The sequence below is a fragment of the Balaenoptera acutorostrata genome, chromosome 16, assembly GCF_949987535.1.
Source record: "Balaenoptera acutorostrata chromosome 16, mBalAcu1.1, whole genome shotgun sequence".
Classification (NCBI taxonomy): Eukaryota; Metazoa; Chordata; class Mammalia; order Artiodactyla; family Balaenopteridae; genus Balaenoptera; species Balaenoptera acutorostrata.
The window spans coordinates 23,021,683-23,041,430 of NC_080079.1; the positions used below are offsets into that span (position 1 = coordinate 23,021,683).

The 19,748-nt window shown below is 40.0% G+C and overlaps 1 protein-coding gene across 6 annotated transcripts in view; it reads left to right on the forward strand.

Moving 5' to 3' along the window:
- SORCS1 (sortilin related VPS10 domain containing receptor 1) overlaps positions 1 to 19,748 on the forward strand; it is a 576,899-nt gene that overhangs the window by 402,882 nt on the left and 154,269 nt on the right. For all 6 annotated transcript variants that reach the window (XM_057531522.1, XM_057531517.1, XM_057531518.1 and 3 more), the window contains exon 6: positions 5,900 to 5,964. In XM_057531522.1, the coding sequence (XP_057387505.1) occupies positions 5,900 to 5,964 (65 nt within the window). The remainder of the gene's footprint in view (positions 1 to 5,899; positions 5,965 to 19,748) is intronic.

The following is a 19,748-nucleotide window of genomic DNA, read 5'->3' on the forward strand; positions in this document are numbered from 1 at the left end:
TTCCATTGTATATATGTGTCACATCTTCTTTATCCATTCATCTGTTGATGGACGTTTAGGTTGCTTCCATGTCCTGGCTATTGTAAATAGTGCTGCAATGAACATTGTGGTACATGACTCTTTTTGAATTATGGTTTTTCTCAGGGTATATGCCCAGTAGTAGGATAGCTGGGTCGTATGGTAGTTCTATTTTTAGTTTTTTAAGGAACCTCCATACTGTTCTCTATAGTGGCTGTATCAATTTACATTCCCACCAACAGTGCAAGAGTGTTCCCTTTTCTCCACACCCTCTCCAGCATTTATTGTTCGTAGATATTTTGGTGATGACCATTCTGACTGGTGTGAGGTGTTACCTCATTGTAGTTTTGATTTGCATTTCTCTAATGATTAGTGATGTTCAGCATCCTTTCATGTGTTTGTTGGCAATCTGTATATTTTCTTTGGAGAAATGTCTATTTAGGTCTTCTGCCCATTTTTGGATTGGGTTGTTTGTTTTTTTGATATGTAGGTGCATGAGATGCTTGTATATTTTCTTTGGAGAAATGTCTATTTAGGTCTTCTGCCCATTTTTGGATTGGGTTGTTTGTTTTTTTGATATGTAGGTGCATGAGATGCTTGTATATTTTGGAGATTAATCCTGTGTCACTTGCTTTTTAGCAAATATTTTCTCCCATTCTGAGGGTTGTCTTTTCATCTGTTTATGGTTTCCTTTGCTGTGCAAAAGCTTTTAAGTTTCATTAGGTCCCGTTTGTTTATTCTTGTTTTTATTTCCATTTCTCTAGGAGGTGGGTCAAAAAGGATCTTGTTGTGACTTATGTCAAAGAGTGTTCTGGCTATGTTTTCCTCTAAGAGTTTGATAGTGTCTGGCCTTACATTTAGGTCTTTAATCCATTTTGGGTTTATTTATGTGTATGGTGTTAGGGAGTGTTCTAATTTCATTCTTTTTCATGTAGCTGGCTGTCCAGTTTTCCCAGCACCACTTATTGAAGAGGCTGTCTTTTCTCCATTGCATATTCTTATCTCCTTTATCAAAGAAAAGGTGACCATATGTGTGTGGGTTTATCTCTGGACTTTCTATCCTGTTCCATTGATCTATATTTCCGTTTTTGTGCCACTACCATACTGTCTTGTTTGCTGTAGCCTTGTAGTATAGTCTGAAGCTCCATTTTTCTTTCTCAAGATTGCTTTGGCTATTGGGGGTCTTTTGTGTTTCCATACAAACTGTGAAATTTTTTGTTCTAGTTCTTTGAAAAATGCCATTGGTAATTTAATAGTGATTGCACTGAATCTGTAGATTGCTTTAGGTAGTATGGTCATTTTCACAATGTGGATTCTTCCAATCCAAGAACATGGTATATCTCTCCATCTGTTTGTATCATCTTTAATTTCTTTCATCAGTGTCTTATAGTTTTCTGCATACAGGTCTTTTGTCTCCTTAGGTAGGTTTATTCTTAGGTATTTTATTCTTTTTGTTGCAGTGGTAAATGAGAGTGTTTCCTTAATTTTTCTTTCAGATTTGTCATCATTAGTGTATAGGAATGCAAGAGATTTCTGTGCATTAATTTTGTATGCTGCTATTTTACCAAACTCATTGATTAGCTCTAGTAGATTTTTGGTAGAATCTTTTGGATTCTCTAAGTGTAGTATCATGTCAGGTGAAAACAGTGACAGCTTTACTTCTTCTTTTCCAAGCTGGATTCCTTTTTATTTGATTTTCTTCTCTGATTTCTGTAGCTAAAATTTCCAACATATGTTTAATAATAGTGGTGAGAGTGGGCAACCTTGTCTTGTTCCTGATCTTAGTGGAAATGGTTTCAGTTTTTCACCACTGAGGACGATGTTGGCTGTGGGTTTGTCATATATGGCCTTTATTATGTTGAGGTAAGTTTCCTCTATGCCTATTTTCTGGAGAGTTTTTATCATAAATGGGTGTTGAATTTTGTCGAAAGCTTTTTCTGCATCTATTGAGATTTTCATATGGTTTTTCTCCTTCAATTTGTTAATGTGGTGTATCACATTGATTGATTTGCATATAGTGAAGAATCCTTGCATTCCTGGGATAAACCCCACTTGATCATGGTGTATGATCCTTTTAACGTGCTGCTGGATTCTGTTTGCTAGTATTTTGATGAGGATTTTTGCATCTATGTTCATCAGTGATATTGGCCTGTAGTTTTCTTTTCTTGTGACATCTTTGTCTGGTTTTGGTATCAGGGTGATGGTGGCCTCGTAGAATGAGTTGGGAGTGTTCCTCCCTCTGCTATATTTTGGAAGAGTTTGAGAAGGATAGGTGTTAGCTCTTCTCTAAAAGTTTGATAGAATTCACCTGTGAAGCCATCAGGTGCTGGGCTTTTGTTTCTTGGAAGATTTTTAATCACAGTTTCAATTTCAGTGCTTGTGACTGGTCTGTTTATATTTTCTGTTTCTTCCTGGTTCAGTCTCGGAAGGTTGTGCTTTTCTAAGAATTTGTCCATTTCTTCCAGGTTGTCCATTTTATTGGCATAGAGTTGCTTGTAGTAATCTCTTATGATCCTTTGTTTTTCTGCAGTGTCAGTGGTTACTTCTCGTTTTTCATTTCTAATTCTGTTGATTTGAGTCTTCTCCCTTTTTTCTTGATGAGTGTGGCTAATGGTTTATCAATCTTGTTTATCTTCTCAAAGAACCCGATTTTAGTTTTATTGATCTTTGCTATTGTCTCTTGCATTTCTTTTTCATTTATTTCTTATCTGATCTTTATGATTTGTTTCCTTCTGCTAACTTTGAGGTTTTTTTGTTTTTCTTTCTCTAATTGCTTTAGGTGTAAGGTTAGGTTGTTTATTTGAGATGTTTCTTGTTTCTTGAGGTAGGATTGTATTGCTATAAACTTCCCTCTTAGAACTACTTTTGCTGTATCCCATAGGTTTTGGGTCGTCGTGTTTTCATTGTCATTTGTTTCTAGGTATTTTTTGATTTCCTCTTTGATTTCTTCAGTGATCTCTTGGTTATGTAGTAACGTATTGCTTAGCCTCCATGTGTTTGTATTTTTTTCCAGATTTTTTTTTTCTGTAATTGATATCTAGTCTCACAGCCTTGTGGTCGGAAAAGATACTTGATACGATTTCAATTTTCTTAAATTTACCAAGGCTTTATTTGTGACCCAAGATATGGTCTATCCTGGAGAATGTTCCGTGAACACTTGAGAAGAAAGTGTATTCTGTTGTTTTTGGATGGAATGTCCTATGAATATCAATTAAGTCCATGTTGTTTAACGTGTCATTTAAAGCTTGTGTTTCCTTATTTATTATCATTTTGGTTGATCTGTCCATTGGTGGAAGTGGGGTGTTAGAGTCCCCTACTCTTATTGTATTCCTCAATTTCCCCTTTTATGGCTGTTAGCATTTGCCTTTTGTATTGAGGTGCTCCTATGTTGGGTGCATAAATATTTACAATTGTTATATCTTCTTCTTGGTTGATCCCTTGATCATTATGTAGTGTCCTTCTTTGTCTCTTGTAATAGTCTTTATTTTAAAGTCTATTTTGTCTGATATGAGTATTACTACTCCAGCTTTCTTTTGATTTCCATTGGCATGGACTACCTTTTTCCATCCCCTCACTTTCAGTCTGTATGTGTTCCTAGGTCTGAAGTGGGTCTCTTGTAGACAGCATGTATATGGGTCTTGTTTTTGTATCCGTTCAGGGAGCCTCTGTCTTTTGGTTGGAGGATTTAATCTATTCACATTTAAGGTAATTATTGATATGTATGTTCCTATTACCATGTTTTAAATTGTTTTGGGTTTGTTTTTGTAGGTTCTTTTCTTCTCTTGTGTTTCCCACTTAGAGAAGTTCCTTTAGCATTTGTTGTAGAGCTGGTTTGGTGGTGCTGAATTCTCTTAGCTTTTGCTTGTCTATAAAGCTTTTGATTTCTCCATCATATCTGAATGAGATCCTTGCCAGGTAGAGTAATCTTGGTTGTAGGTTCTTCCTTTTCATCACTTTAAATATATCATGCCACTCCCTTGTGGCTTGTAGAGTTTCTGCTGAGCAATCATCTGTTAACCTTATGGGAGTTCCCTTGTATATTATTTGTTGCTTTCCCTTGTTGCTTTTAATATTTTTTTCTTTGTATTTAATTTTTGATAGTTTGATTAATATGTCTTGTTGTATTTCTCCTTGGATTTATCCTGCCTGGGACTCTCTGCACTTCCTGGACTTGACTATTTCCTTTCCCATATTAGAGAAGTTTTCAACTATAATCTCTTCAACTATTTTCTCAGTCCCTTTCTTTTTCTCTTCTTCTTTTGGGACCCCTATAATTCGAATGTTGGTGCGTTTAATGTTGTCCCAGAGGTCTCTGAGACTGTCCTCAATTCTTTTCATTCTTTTTCTTTATTCCACTCTGCAATAGTTATTTCTACTATTTTATCTTCCAGGTCACTTATCCGTTCTTTGGCCTCAGTTATTTTCCTCTTGATTCCTTCTAGACAATTTTTAATTTCATTTATTGTGTTGTTCATCATTGTTTGCTTGCTCTGTAGTTCTTCTAGGTCCTTGTTAAACATTTCTTGTATTTTCTCCATTCTATTACCAAGATTTTGGATCATCTTTACTATCATTACTGTGAATTCTTTTTCAGGTAGACTTCCTACTTCCTCTTCATTTGTTTGGTCTGGTGGGTTTTTTCATTGCTCCTTCATCTGTTGCATATTTCTCTGTCTTCTCATTTTGCTTAACTTATTGTGTTTGGGGTCTACTTTTCAGAGGCTGCAAGTTCGTAGTTCCCGTTGTTTTTGGTGTCTGCCCCCAGTGGGTAAGGTTGGCTCAGTCGGTTGTGTAGGCTTCCTGGTGGAGGGGACTGATGCCTGTGTTCTGGTGGATGAGGCTGGATCTTGTCTTTCTGGTGGGCAGGACTGCATCCGGTGGTGTGTTTTGGGGTGTCTTGCGGCACCGATCCTCTGTGCAGGAATCTCTCTGCTTTGCCCTCCACACCCCTGTTGCTGCGCTCTCCTCCGTGGCTCCAAAGCTTCCCCCCTGCATGCCTCCACCAGTGAAGGGGCGTCCTAGTGTGTGGAAACTTTTCCTCCTTCACAGCTCCCTCCCTGAGGTGCAGGTCCCGTCCCTATTCTTTTGTCTCTGTTTTTTCTTTTTTTCTTTTACCTTCACAGCTACGTGGGGAGTTTCTTGCCTTTGGGGAAGTCTGAGGTCTTCTGCCAGTGTTCAGTAGGTGTTCTGTAGGAGTTGTTCCACATGTAGATGTATTTCTGATATATTTGTGGGGAGGAAGGTGATCTCCACATCTTACTCCTCTGCCATCTTGAGGGTCCTCTCCAAGGCATTTTAAATAGCCTTGTGTTTTACTTACACTTGTGATTTCTGGCACATATCATAATATGAGTGCATCTGTATTTCCCACTCACACAGGTTCAACAGTACAGAGAATGGTCACTCTAGGCTGTTCTGGCCACTACATTGGTTGGGTCATGTGGTCTGTTCATAGGATAGTAGTAGGTAGTTCTGCAAATTTCAAATGAAAACATTAATTAGATCAGTTTGCTGTGTAAATCACTGTTCAAGTCACCCAGGTAAAGCAGCTTGCCTGGCATCTGCCTGACAACTCTTGAAAGTTTAATATACTGTCAGTGAGACTGTTACATATGACATGCATGGGACTCATTTGCAATTCACAGTTAATAACACACAGTATCCTTGCCAGAGTCAAGCCTGACCTTCATCAAATAAAGGAGTTTTCATAGGTTTTATTTGAAGTGAATATTTTTCTGTCAGGCTATATCAGTAAATACAGTACATGTATCCTAAGGATTGTGGCTTTAGAATCCCATGAACATTAGTAGTTTGTGGGCTCAGCTGAGTTTCTCTGAGGCACATGGGGATTCATTAATGTTGATGTTTCTCCATCATTTAGGTCTGTGATGGGGTCGAACAAGGAACCAGATCTTGTGCATCTCGAGGCCAGAACTGTGGATGGTCGTAAGTAAAGCAACTTTTCCACGACGTTAATAGTAATTAATTTTATCGATCTGCCATGAATCACATCTGTGTTAAGGGAAATCACAGTGGCAATAATCAATAATCTAAGTCGTTTGGACCTGAGGACTGTTTTTTTTTGGTCCTTAGTTACCTAGAGTTGTCTTAATAATTCTCTACAACTCTCATCCAGTCAAGGGATTTTTCTTTGCAGGTGATGAGAAAATTCCAAAATTTCTTATTTTTTAAGTAAACACTTGTTATTACTGCATTATTGCTGCTCTTTTGTTTTGATTTGTTTTGCCAGTTTCCTTATTTTATCAGATATCATCCAGGCAATGCCTCACTGTCTAGTGGGAGATTGACAAAACACTTGGAAAGGGCTTGTAGAAGTGCATCATCCTGTCTGTCCCCCATCATAAGCGACAGGAGGCAAAAGTCAGTTGGTGGTTCTGAACATCCCTAGTTAGGTTGGCTACAGTTAGGTTGGTTGGACTGTGTTTCCTATGGACATTTTGGCTTTAGCACACGATGGAGAGCAAAGCTGAAGATCCACAATCCAAACCCATGTCTTCATGACTCACAAGTTCACTCACTTACTGTGTGACCTTGAAAAAGTTACTTAAACTCTTTATGCCTCCATTTCTTCACTGTAAATTAAAGTTAATAATAATGATCCCTATAGTAGCTAATATTTACTAAGCACTTGCCCTGTACCAAGAATTATGCTAAGGGCTTTCTATACTTTATCACAATTAATCTTTACTACAATTCATAGGTGGTAGTTCCCATTTTACAGATGAAGAAACCAAGGCATAGAAAGTTTAAGTAGTATATTTAAACAACAACAACATGGATTTCTTTCCCCTTCTTTGGTCCTGAGGATCTCCAGGAGGGCTAAGCATTTCAGGGGGTACTACTAGGGAACTACAGGTGAAAGGGAAAAAGGAAAAAGAGAAAAGGGGGAAATGCATAGAAGGAAAATAGATGAGGGGAGAAAACCCAGGTGAAAAGAAAGAGGTCTCAAGTGCAGAGAAAAGGAAGAGAACAGACTCCAATTACCACAGTGCCAAGAGGCTGGTCGAAGTTGTTCAGCACTGAGCCAAGGGGTGATAATCTAATTTTTGAGACCTTCCCTGTTTTAAAAATATCCCTCACAATTCACAGACTTCATCATCACTGACACTGAGCCTGTCTACTTGCCCTCCACTTTTCTGATGCAAAGGCAGATGATACCCATGGTTTACCAGCTCACAGCTCAAAAGAAGCTGGTCACCCCTGCCATCCAAACTCTCCAGAAACCACACCTACTCCATTACTGTGTGCTCACAGGGAGATATTTTTATCTCCAGAGGTTTCTTTCCCCCTTTGGGGAATGAATATATTCTTTGGCAGAATCAGTGTGGGGATAGATCAGGGTCCAAGCTGACCATCTCCTTTCTCCTTTATAAACTCAGGCAGAGCTCTGACATGTAATGTGCCAAGATTGTACCTGACACAGACTAATCTCAACAGTTTAGAGCTGCTTTCCCACCTCTTTATCAAGTGGGCTCTCTCTGCTGGTGACCAGAGCTGATAATATTATCTTGGATTCCAGTACACAGTAGCCAGAGCTGTCTTAAGTCAGAAGTTGCCGTGCCATCTGTTTAGAGCTTTGTTTTAGCTCCCATTGCTCTAGTAATAACACAGTTCTCACCTTTACCTGTAGCTGCAACACAATCTGCTGCCTGCCCATTTCCTCAGCCTCATCTCACTCTGTGCCCTCCTCGGTCATCACCTGCAGGCCTTTGGGTTTGCTTTCAATTCTTAGAAACTACGAAGTTCTATGTCTCCTAACAAGACTCTAATACCTGCTGTTTCCTCTGCTTGGAATACCTTTCTTTATTCCCCCTTCCCTGACCAATTCAGTGTAACGCATTACTGAAGATCGTTCAGATTAAGGTTAAGCATCATTTCTAATTTTTTTAACTTTTTGAAATAATTTTAGGCTCACAAAGAAGTTGCAAAATAATAGTAGGGAGTTCCCCCGAACCCTTCACCCAGCTTCCTCCAATGATAACAACCAAAATAACCATAGAACTATATCAAAACCAGGGAGAGCATCCATTTCTTAAGGAAGTCTTTATTGAAGTCCTAATCTAAACCAGTTTATTTTGTTTGCTTTCATCCAACTCTATTCTTTTTTCTTTATTGTATTCATCTTAGTTTGAAATTACACATTCCATTTGATCACAACTTTTCCTCTCCACCAGCCTGTTAAGTTCTATGTGTGCAGGAGCCAAGTATACCTTTGCTCAGTATTGCATCTCCAGCACATTCTACAGTGTCTACATGTAGATGGAGCTTAATAAATATTTACTGAATGAATGAACACATAGTTGACCAATTGTCAGGGTTACCAGCTGGCTACCTAACCTCACTTACCAGGTTGTCTGATAAATTTAGAGCATTGCATCTCAAACTTGAACATGCATAACGACCCATCCAGGGATCTTGTTAAAATGTGGATTCTGATTCAATAAGGGCCCAAGAGTCTGCAGGTGAAGCCGATGCCTCTGGTCTGTGGAACACACTTATAGTAACAAAGTCCCACAACGAAAGACTAATGAAAGAGCTTTAGGGTCTGTCTCCCATGACTACACCCCTTGTTTAGAAAGCTCTGGATGGAATTGGTAGCATCCCAGATTGCTTTTATTTTCAAGCTTTGGGGGATAATGCTGCTTTCTGGCTTGTGGCATTTAATGCACATTACCCCATATTCTGAAAACAACAAGGCTGTCAGTTTCCCTGATTGGCACGTTTTCTCTCACCCAACATTATTCCTGTGCTCCCTGCAGGCACGGAGGTTGATAATGCCAAACTGTCATCTCAGCCTCAGCTTTCACAAGGCATGAAATATATCAGTTCTAATTTTCTTTATTTTATTTTACTTTTCTGCAAAGACAGCATTTTCATAAACTATCCAAGAGTGAAAATTCAATAAAGGGATTTAATTAGAAAAGTTATCCCTGTCAAAACAAAACATGAAAAAAAAAAAACCGTACCAATTGAAATAAAGGATCTAAGCTTAACTCCTGACCTGACTAAATATAAAAAACAATGAGATTTTCTCAGTGTCATATTCCCTCTGTGGGTCTATCTGTCTGTCTGTCTCTCTCCAAGAGAGTCAGTAAACATGGCTTCAGGTCAAAGAAACAGAGGAGGAGGAAGGAAAGAAAGAACATGGAGAGGTCAGAGTAGCAAGCTATTAGCAAATATAACTGAGAGTGTATTTATCAAAATCAGACTCCAGGCTGGTCATTTGCTTCAAGAAATCCAGTATCTCTATGTTATCTCTCTCCCCATTCTGGAATTGGGATCCCTCTTTTTTCTCCATCCTTTCATTACTGTTTAGTATATGAAACCCATTGTGTATATTCTAGGTCATACATCTGGTAGGGTGTATGCCAAAATAATATGATTTTTTTTTTTTTTTTTACTTTGTAACAAGTAATTTTTTTCTGATTTTAATGGGTTTAGGAATTTTGTAGACAATGCACTGAGACACGTGACACAGAAAAAAATCCCTCCTTGCTTATTTTGCTTATCGCCACGGGGTGGATGGCAAATGCTTATGTGGGCTTGTTATTCGAAGTTTAGTTTTAGTGTCATTTCAAATCTCCCTAGATTACATTTTATAATTAATTTCTGTTTCAATTTAAGTCTCCATATTTGAGGGGAGGTGAGGTCTGGAAAGCTTTTGGTCTACGAAGGTCTATGACCTACACAAACATTTCTTGCCAACTGTGCTCTGAAATCTGGATGTTTTGTAGTTAACAACCAGGACAAGAATGTTATTCTTTCTTGTACCACCTCTCTGCCTTGGGAAGCAAGCTGAAGAGAGCAACCTCAATTACAGTCAATCACAGGAAGTATTATTGGAATATTTTTAACGTGTTTATTGGATGTGGCATTTGTTATTGGCCCCTGTGTTCAACCGAGGACAAATTGACAGGTCCTCATCCAGGAAACAAAGATTTTACTGTTTAAATACCCTGTGTGTGTGTGTATGTATGAATGTGCACATGCATTGTATGCACCTAATACATTAAAATTGCTACCCAGTACATTATAATAGTAAAAAGGAAACCTACGTTCTATTGATTTACCTAATATAGGTACAGGCGTGTGTGTGTGTGTGTGTGTGTGTGTGTGTTTATGTATGTATGTAATCTATGTAGTTAGAAAATGTTGACCCAACTCTTGGATTGAAATCTTTGTGAAAAGCTGTATCTTACTTAATCTTGGTTCTATGTAGAAAACATAGCTCAGAGCCTGGCACATTCATGTGTGTTGACTTAATAAATATCTGTGTGTGTCACCATTGGGCACGTCTTCTTACAGAAGGGCCTTTAACCATAGGGTGTGTAGAGTCCCTTAGGGCTAATGGATGAGCATGAGAAACTCATGACTCCCTGAAATTGTATGCCAGTATGTATATGTGATTTGGAGGAAAAGAATAGAACTTTTATCAGAATTCTTTGCATGGTAATTACACATGAGTCTATAGTTTTATATTTATGCTCATCTATATACATCACCTTGTAAGAGAACCTGCAGTACCAAGTTTGAGTTTTATTGCTTCTCCCTTTTACTTCTGAAATGAAAGACCTGGCCAGTGGCCTGAATGTTTTCTGCACTTGTAGTGATCCATGCCAGCAGGGACAGGGGACAATTACTGGTCTCCATGTACTTGCTTGAGTAACTAACCTTGTAACAACTTGCCATAGGACTAATCTCTTTCATTGGGGAAAAACAACCTTGGCCCTTTAACCAGCTATGAAAAAGACTGCCCCCAAACTCTTTCTGAAACGAAACTCAAACCAGCATTTTATAAGCTGAGATAAAAATCAAAGGAAAATCACAACTTTGTATAGCCACCATCTCACTAATTCTTGTTGTGGGTAAGAACTGGACATCTCATTTCTGCTTTTCACTTTGCACCCCTCCAATCGAATTTCCATATTGAACGGCATGCATATCAATATCTGGATAAGGCGAGCACTGCTGAGATACTGCGGGAAGGTGATAGAGACCTCAGTTCTCGTCAGTCCCCAGTATGTTAGCAATGAATTGGTTTGAGTTTACACTATAAGCATTAATTACTTTTATACCAACAGAAGTAGCAACGGTGACAATAAAAAGATAAGTAGTATTCCAGTGTATCAAGGGAAAAGTAGATCCACTTTCTGACCTTCATTCTCATTCCCCGAAGTTGGTAATTTTATTTATTTTTTAAAAAATATTTATTTATTTATTTATTTTGGCTGCGCCGGGTCTTAGTTGCGGCACGCGGGATCTTTACTTGCAGCATGCAGACTCTTAGTTGTGGCATGCCTGCGGGATCTAGTTCCCTGACCAGGGATCGAACCCAGGCCCCCTGCATTGGGAGCATGGAGTCTTACCCCCTGGACCACCAGGGAAGTCCCCAAAATTGGTATTTTTTAAAAAATATGTCTTCTATATTATTCCAGAAATTGTTTAGGCTTATACAGATAAATATGTATGTGTGTACACATACATACACACTCACAAATGTTCATGTTGTAAAACTGTTATGCCAGATTCAGTGTGGGTGAATGCAATAGCAAGTTAAAAATCTTTCTATGTCAGTATATATAAATTTAGCCACTTCATGGCTAATCACTACATAGGAACCCCATTATACAGCCAACTATAATTTTGTTAATCACCATCTCATTAATAGATATATAGATGTTTGGCTATTTCAAAGAGTGTTGATACACACATGTACGCACATACTACTTATTTGGTTAGTAAGCATTCAAACGTGTTTAGGGAGCAAGCACTGCTCAAAGAAAAATTAATGACAGGAAATCCCTGGGATTTCCCTGGGAAATCCAAGAGTGTGTACACTTTTAATTTTTATAGGCATTGTCACATTTCCCTCTGAAATAGATGCATCATTGCATACTCTCTAAATATGAGAATGCCTATGTTTACATACCCTCAATAGTCCAGGTTGTTATGAAAATGTTTTTAAACATAGCCTGTCTGATGAGCAAAAATGTGGCATATCCTTATTGTTTTAATTTGTATTTATTTACTTAGGAGTGAAGTTAAGAATTTGTATTTATTTTTCTTGGTTATTTGTATTTCCTCTTCAGTGACCCTTCAAAAGCTATCAACTCTCTTTAATGTTCTAGAGAAGAACGTTATGCATTATTTGTGTTTTTATGCAAATCTAAAAAATATCAAACTTGCCACTCCAGCTCTAGTACACCAATTGGCATTATTAGACCCCATGTTTCATAGCCTTCTTTTACCTTCTTTTTCAATCAGTTAATATATTAATCACTTCTAGGGTGGGGCCTGGGAAGAGGTTAGAAGTTTCCACTTCTGGTCAGTTTCAGATTCTGATAGCTCCCCACCACTGAAGCGGAATCTGGCCTCTGTACCCCAACACCGAATTAAATCTTGGAGACAGAGTTTTGGGTGAAGTAGAAAAGAATAGTTTTATTGCTTTGCCAGGCACAAGGGGCCACGGCAGGCTAATGCCCTCAGAACTGTGTGTCCTGACCTGGAGGGGGTAGTGAGGAGTTTTATAGCAATGGTTCAAAGAGGAGGGTGTGATCAGCTCATGGACATTCTTCTGATTGGTTGGTGGGAAGGTAAGTGGGAATTAGCATCATCAACCTTCTGGTTCCAGCAGGTCTGGGGTCTAAATGCTTGTGGGCAGCATACCATTAACTTCTCCCACCTGGTGGGGATTTCAGTATCTGCAAAACAGCTCAAAGATACTGTTATGTATATCCCTTGAGGGGGCAACCAGGACCCTGCCCCAGGGCTGCACTATTGTTTCTTGACTGGTCCTCCCTTGTATCTGCATCCCTTCCCTTCCCTAATTAGCAACCATTTGAACCTGCCTGTTGGAACTCAGGAAAGGTCTTGGAGGCTGAGTGCAGCCTATTTCCTGTAATCAAGAAATGGGGGCCACAGAAAGGCTTTTGTGTCCAGGAGCCCCACAGGGTCCTGCTTGGTTTCATCACTTCCCAACACGTTTACCAAATGCCTTCTCACCTCTCCTCCCCTATCCCTAAATCAAGCTTCCAGACTTAGAGAGTCCAGTGGCACCTACTGATCTTGGAGAGGCAGCAGTGAGTGGTGGTGTGAAGCGAGATCTTAATTCCCTGCCCAGGAATTGAACCTGGGTAGCTTGGATGAAAACCAGGAATCCTAACCACCACACCCCCTGGCTCTTGCCCTCAGTGAAAAATGCATTTCTCACAAAGGCAAAAACTGTAAAAACATGTACAAAGTTTATTATTAGAGACATAGCACAACAAGTGGGAGAGCACACGGAGAAACAGTTTGTTTAGTTAAGACAGAAGCAAGGCAGAGATGCACACCCAGAGAGAAAGGGTTTGGGCGTCCTCCCTTAATGAGGAGTTAGTTCTGCAGTTAGTCAGAAACTAGGCAGAGATACACACCCAGGGAAGAGTGTGGGCGTCCTGAATGAGGAGCACAGTAAAGAAGTGGTTTAAATCACTTATACAGGACAGTCCTTCTGGGTCTTTGTTTACCTTTGGCCAATTATCTTGTTTCTTTTTTCACACCTGACTGGTCCTAGGGCGCTCCCCAACATGCATGTGCAACTATTTGCTAAGATGGATCCCACCGCAGTGGCCTGTGGGTGCATGTCCACACATATTATGGGGTGGCACCCCCTCCCTTTTTGACCCCCAAGGAACCTTCCTGCACATGTGCAGATAGGGAAGTTTTTCTTGACCTTAGGAGTGGTCATCTTATCTCTTTACTTCAGCAGAGCTCAGCTTCTGCCACTAGCTTTGTCCTTCGAGTGTCTGAGTGAGAACAGAGCTTCAGTTTTACTCCACTTGACAAACGCCAGCTGTCCAGCGCAGGGGCCCGTCTATCTCCTACCTCAAATTCCCCCTGAGAGACATGAACCCCAAGAAATCTTTACTGGGAGCATGAGGGACGATGGTCTGTCTTCTGCCGCTTCTTCAGGCTGGCAAGGGACTCAGAGACCGTATCTAGTTGGGGTCGTGGAGCTCTCGCCCTGTCTCATTAAGGGGCCCCAGGGTGACTTATGCTGTTATTCTGGCAGGATCTGTTATGAGGAGTGGCTGAAATCTCTGCATCACCATTATCCTGCTGTGAAACTGTTGCAATCTGAAAGAGACAAACTTAACAAGTAGTTTAAAAAGGCCGGGAGGGGTGGGGGGAGCAAATATCAGTAAAAGAATTATTGTAACCAGTGGCCAAAGCAGGAGTAAGAACCAAGTTATATTTGGTAACAATTTTTGATCCTGGTCCAGATAGAGTCAGCGCTTGGGTTACCCTGTCCAAAGGAATGGAGCCTTTTGGTGTGGTCATATATATTTTTTGATGTCTTTTTTTATTAGCCTAGTGTTATTGATGTAGGTATAACAGATTCAGAAGTAGTTGGAGGAGTGACAACCTGAACATTAATAGACAAAATAAATCTTATTTTTTTTTCAAGAAGATAAACCTGAATCCCAGTCTAGACCTGGCACTTTGAGGAGACCTGTAGTCAGGTAGCCAGTTGTCTACTTTTATCCAAGTAGCTTTTAACCTTTGATGTGGTATTAACACATAAACCAAAGCCGTTGTCACTGTTAATGATTTTAGTGTTTTTCTAGGTATGAGAAAGGTGAGAATTTGGGCTCATAAAAATCCTTACCTGAAAATATCTAACTATCTGAAGGCCTGTTTTGTCAGTTTTTTCCCAGAGCACAGAGTGCCTCATTCCTGATCTCCACCCTGAACTCCTTTCAGGGGGTATTGAAGGCCAGCAGCTGCAGCAGCTCCAGATTCAATCTTTGTAGAGGCAGACAGCAAGTGCCAGTTTCCTGTCGGCAGGGCCCCTTCATGGCCATAGATTCGACCATGGTTGGGGGGCATTTTATGACTGTTTTGTCCCACAGTGCTAGGAATGCTCAGTGTGCGATTTCTGGGCGAGGCCTTGTGAGTAGCCAAAAGTGTCTGGACCTCCTGCTTTACTAGTCTCTTATGGTCCAGGAGAATACTCCTTCTTGTTGCTTCTTCCTGTATCTGCAGTTTTACTCATATAGTCATTGATCTCATATGGGACTATATACCATCATTTTATCAGCGGCTCAGTCACACATTTGGTAATGTAAGAAACAACAATTTTGTAAAACAGGCAAAAATAGAAATACTATAGCTAGCAGTATTAGTAAGGTCATAAGTAAGAATTTAAGTTAAGAAATTTTCATTAGGTACAGCCTAGTACATCCCCAGCTTGTCTGGCTTAGTCTATTTCCTACCAGTCCTTATCTTTAAGGGAAATTGTATACATTGGCACTGTCCATAAGGCATTTAGCCCAATTTCCTAGTGTTACCAGGCTCCTTATCCTTAGCATAGTCTAATTGTTTCTTTAAACTTGAATGGCTGTAGCCTGGTGTTAACCTCCTGGTTGTAGATCATGGAGCATCTGATCTTTATCCAAAGATTGATTACAAAGTTAGGCTTCAGAAACAAACTTAGAGTGTCCCTTTAATAACTCAATTAAAACTTATAACAGTATAACATAACAGCAAGGAACTATCTGGGAAGTGAGTCTTAGTAAACACAGACCTTAATTAATGAAACTAGGATAATATTTAGTGAAACATAATTCTTTTTAATTACCCCCATTTTTATTAAACACAGCCAAGGGCTTCCTGGTGGTGCAGTGGTTAAGAATCTGCCTGCCAATGCAGGGGACATGGGTTCGAGCCCTGGTCTGGGAAGAGCACATATGTCTTCCCATAGTGCTGACTGTTTAATCTACAGCTATCGTTGACCCATTTTAAATTCCCTGATTTAGGAGTAGACGGTTGCCATGCTACAAGGGCATCAGGGTGGCAAAAGTCTGACAATGGGGGGTTAATCTCGTAGAAGCAGAATGAACTTTATCTACGTATGCCATAATCTTCAGAGATCATTGTGAAATAATACTTATTTACTTAACCAAAGTAACAAAAGATTTCAAAAGCAAATATAAATCACTTAAAGGCAAAGAAATTCACACAGTCTGTTATCAAAAGCAGCATTTCTCTTAATATAGAGAGAGAACCAAATTTCAGTCTGGTACCAGCTTACTGTTAATAGCAAAATTTATTTACCTAATTAATTTCAATTTAGTCTTAATCAGTCTTAACAACGTACCAAATTTTTTTTCATAGTTCCTTTTCCACAAAACTTTTATCACTTTCTGCATCCATATTATCAATAACTTGCCCATTTTTTTTCATCTATAAACAACTAACTGTAGGACAAATTTATTATCATCACTTTCCCCAACAAAAATATCTCCAGTCTTTATATCTTCTCTGGCCAACAACATATATCCTACTTGCTTTACACACTGAAATGCTTCTCTTGTCACTTTGGTAGCTTTGATTACATATTATAATTTTTAACCCTTAAAAAACCTTAACCTCTAGTGAAAACCAAGAAGAAACCAGGTGTGAACTGTTTGTCACACTGGCATTTTCTGATTAGCAAACTCAAGATCACATTCTATAACCTCTAAAAACATGTATTTTTCCAAAGCACATATTTTTTTCTCAATGTGGTACAAGGCGTGTGTCAAATAAACCCAAACATCTTTAGTTTCTGTCTTGTATTTAGAATTGTTTGATTTGTGAGCACTTACTTTTCTTTTTTAAGCCAGTTAAATAGAGCTCATTTACAAGTTAACCTCAGCAATGTTATGCAAAGACAAAGACACATACTGAGACATACATATATCCAGACAGAGATCTCATAGTTTCCCGCTTGAGGCTTAAATTGTCTCTTTGCCTCTTTTGTTTTTTTTTTTCTTTTTTGACTTGAAGTTTCACTAAGCAACCCAAGGCCAAAGTCTCAGGCAAAGTGGGCTGTGTTTGTTTCCCAAGGACATGATAAGAGTTAACCTCAAGCTTTCTCCTAGGCATATTTTTATTCTCTCAGGGTCAGAATTTTGAAAATAAACCAAAAAGTATTTTAACAAGCTAGATCTCTCTAATTGCACATGCAAAAAGAACCGGTTTTACAGTTTCAAGAAAAGCTTTATTTTAACCAATTTTCTCCAGAGTCTAAAGAATATTGTGGCCATATTGTCAAAAAAAAAATCATCTTTCCTTTCTGTAGTCATAATTTCATAGCTAAAATATGACCAAATAGTGCTCAAACTGGCCCTAATAACAGGGGCAGACTGGCTGATAAAATGTTGTCCAAGCAGGGATTGTTCCTCTGGGGAGGCGGGGTCTTAGTTTGGTCAGAAGAATCTGGGGGAGTAAGGAAACTTGCAAGAGTGGGGGAAGCTTGGTTCCCCCCTGAGAGTTGGGAGAAGGTAGAAGGGGATCATTTAGAATGTTAGGAGAGATGTTCTGTTTCCTCAGGCTTTTGATTACGGAACCGCATAGAGCAGGATTATGATAAAAGGCCATGAAAACTTGAACACAGGGAACCTTAGTCCATTTTCCCATCCTGTGGCAATAAAGATCCAATTGCAAGATACCCATTTTCAGGCCATTTTCCATCCCCCAATTTATATAAAGGCCAGGCACTCTTACAGTAAAATTTAAGTTTCCAGTTCTTAAGGATATACTCCAGAGGTGTTTCTTCTGGCTTAGAAAGGCATCCTCCCATGTTGAGTAACCTGCACCTGAGAATAGAGAGTGATCCTAGAAATGTAATCCAACGTCCCAGATACATTTAGGAGGCACCTGAAGGGACTTCACAGCATCCCCTGAACTCCCTTCGACCTCATTGCTTGACGGGGTTTTGAGCGTCCTCTACTCCCCCACCGATTTCTAACCAGACGTCTCCAGTTGTTCTTGGTACTGTGCGCACAGTGTCCTCCTTTCATACGTAAAGAGGACATTCAGACCAGTGTAGACTGGTTGCCAGGTTTTTCCTTGAGCTTTATAGGCAACAGATAAAGCCTGGGATGCCAGCTGCTTGGAAGTGGCCAGCCCAATAAGTAGTCCTTGGGCTGCCAAGGCCTGGAGTGAAGGGGGAACTCCTGGAGGAATTGGAGTTGGCCACAATGGAAAATGCCATGGGGGTCAGGACCTGAGGACTTTACTTGACACTGATCACATGGGCTTGGCAGCAGAGAGGGCGCACTTAGTCCTTCCCCCAGAGGGTGTTAAAGTATCAGGTAAAAAGAAACCTTGCTGTGCAAGTAAGGTGGGAAAGAAAATCACAGCAGCGTGGGAGAGAGAGTGAAGGTCAGGAGTCTCCAGCCAGCAGTTGGGGCGCGACCTCTACTTTACCTTGAGCTCCCAGGCTTTGGCACCACTACCACTTTGTCTTTCTAGCGGTGTCCTTCTGACCCCATTTTTCATATTGCAAAAGTCTCTTAATTTCAAAGACTATTGATTTCAATTTGGCCTCTCTGATTTAGCAGCCTAAAGACGACCCTGAAAACCAACCAGAAAAGCATAAAATAAGATAACACGAGCCTCCCCACACAGCAGTGAAAAACCTGACAGTGACAGTGCATAACAGGTTCAGCTGGGCAGCTTTCAAATTCCGTCCTTTGTATCCATTATGTGCTACCACTTCCCCTGCCTCCTGTGTGCTCACCCATCTGTGAGAAGGTCTGTGTCCTTACCTCCCATCCCGAGGGGGAGAACACAGAGGTGCACGGGAGAAATTTGTCATCTCCAGATCTTTCGTGTGTGTGTATGCGTGTGTGTTCCGAGAAAACTTTACTAATGGACCCTGAAATTTGAATTTCACATAATTTTCACAGGTTGTGAAATGTTACCCTTCTTAGGATTTTTTTCGACCATTTAAAAATGTGAAAGCCATTCATAGTTCATGGGTCACACAAAAACAGATGACAGGCTGGGTTTGGATGGACCAGAGTTTGTGTCAACCTCTGAATTAACATTGTTGCAAACACAGTTGAAGCCCACAGTACCTCTTCCCAAATTGCATCTTCCGATTACCCCCACTAACCATTCTTCTGAAATGGGTGTCAGTCATTCCTATTCATACCATTTACCTTCTGTTGTTTGTGTCTGTATCCCTAAACAGTGTGTAATATTGATTTGTATATTTTGAACTTCACAGAAATGGTATCATACCTTGGGTACCCTTCCGCCTTGCTGCCCAGTACTTTGCGTGGCACTCTGTCCATGGTGCTGAGTGGAGCTCCAGTGTAGTCTTTTTCACTGCTGTATCGTTTTACACTGTGTGAGGATTCTGCCTATGTTATTCATTCCTGTGCTAGTGAATGGGCACTTAGGTTGCTGCCTGCTAAAGTCCTTTCTTGACATGTCTCATCTCTTTTCACCTTCACCATGACCTTGTTAGATGTCCAGATCTTAACTCTAGGACAAAGGACTGGGTTTCTCCTGGGTCCTCAGGCTCCCCCAGGACTCAGCAGCAACAGTCCATATAACATGCATGTGTGGCAATTTCTAAGGGTTTGAAAAATTCCTCATGTTTCTGACTCCTGCTTTAAAACAAGAACAAAAAGTAGCGTAGTAAAGATCTTGCCACTTACTCATACTTCGTCCTCCTTTGCCCCATGTGTTCTCAAGCAACACGGATGCTAGGATCGTGCATTATATTCCTCTTATTTGGCTGGTGCTGCTGCACTACTTACAAGAACTCTTGGAGGTAGGACCTATGATTATTTCCCTCACTTTAATTATGAGGAAAATGAGGCTTACAGTGGCTAAATATTTTTGCCATTGCCGCAGGCTAAGATGTGAAGCCAGGTCTGGTTCATTGCAGC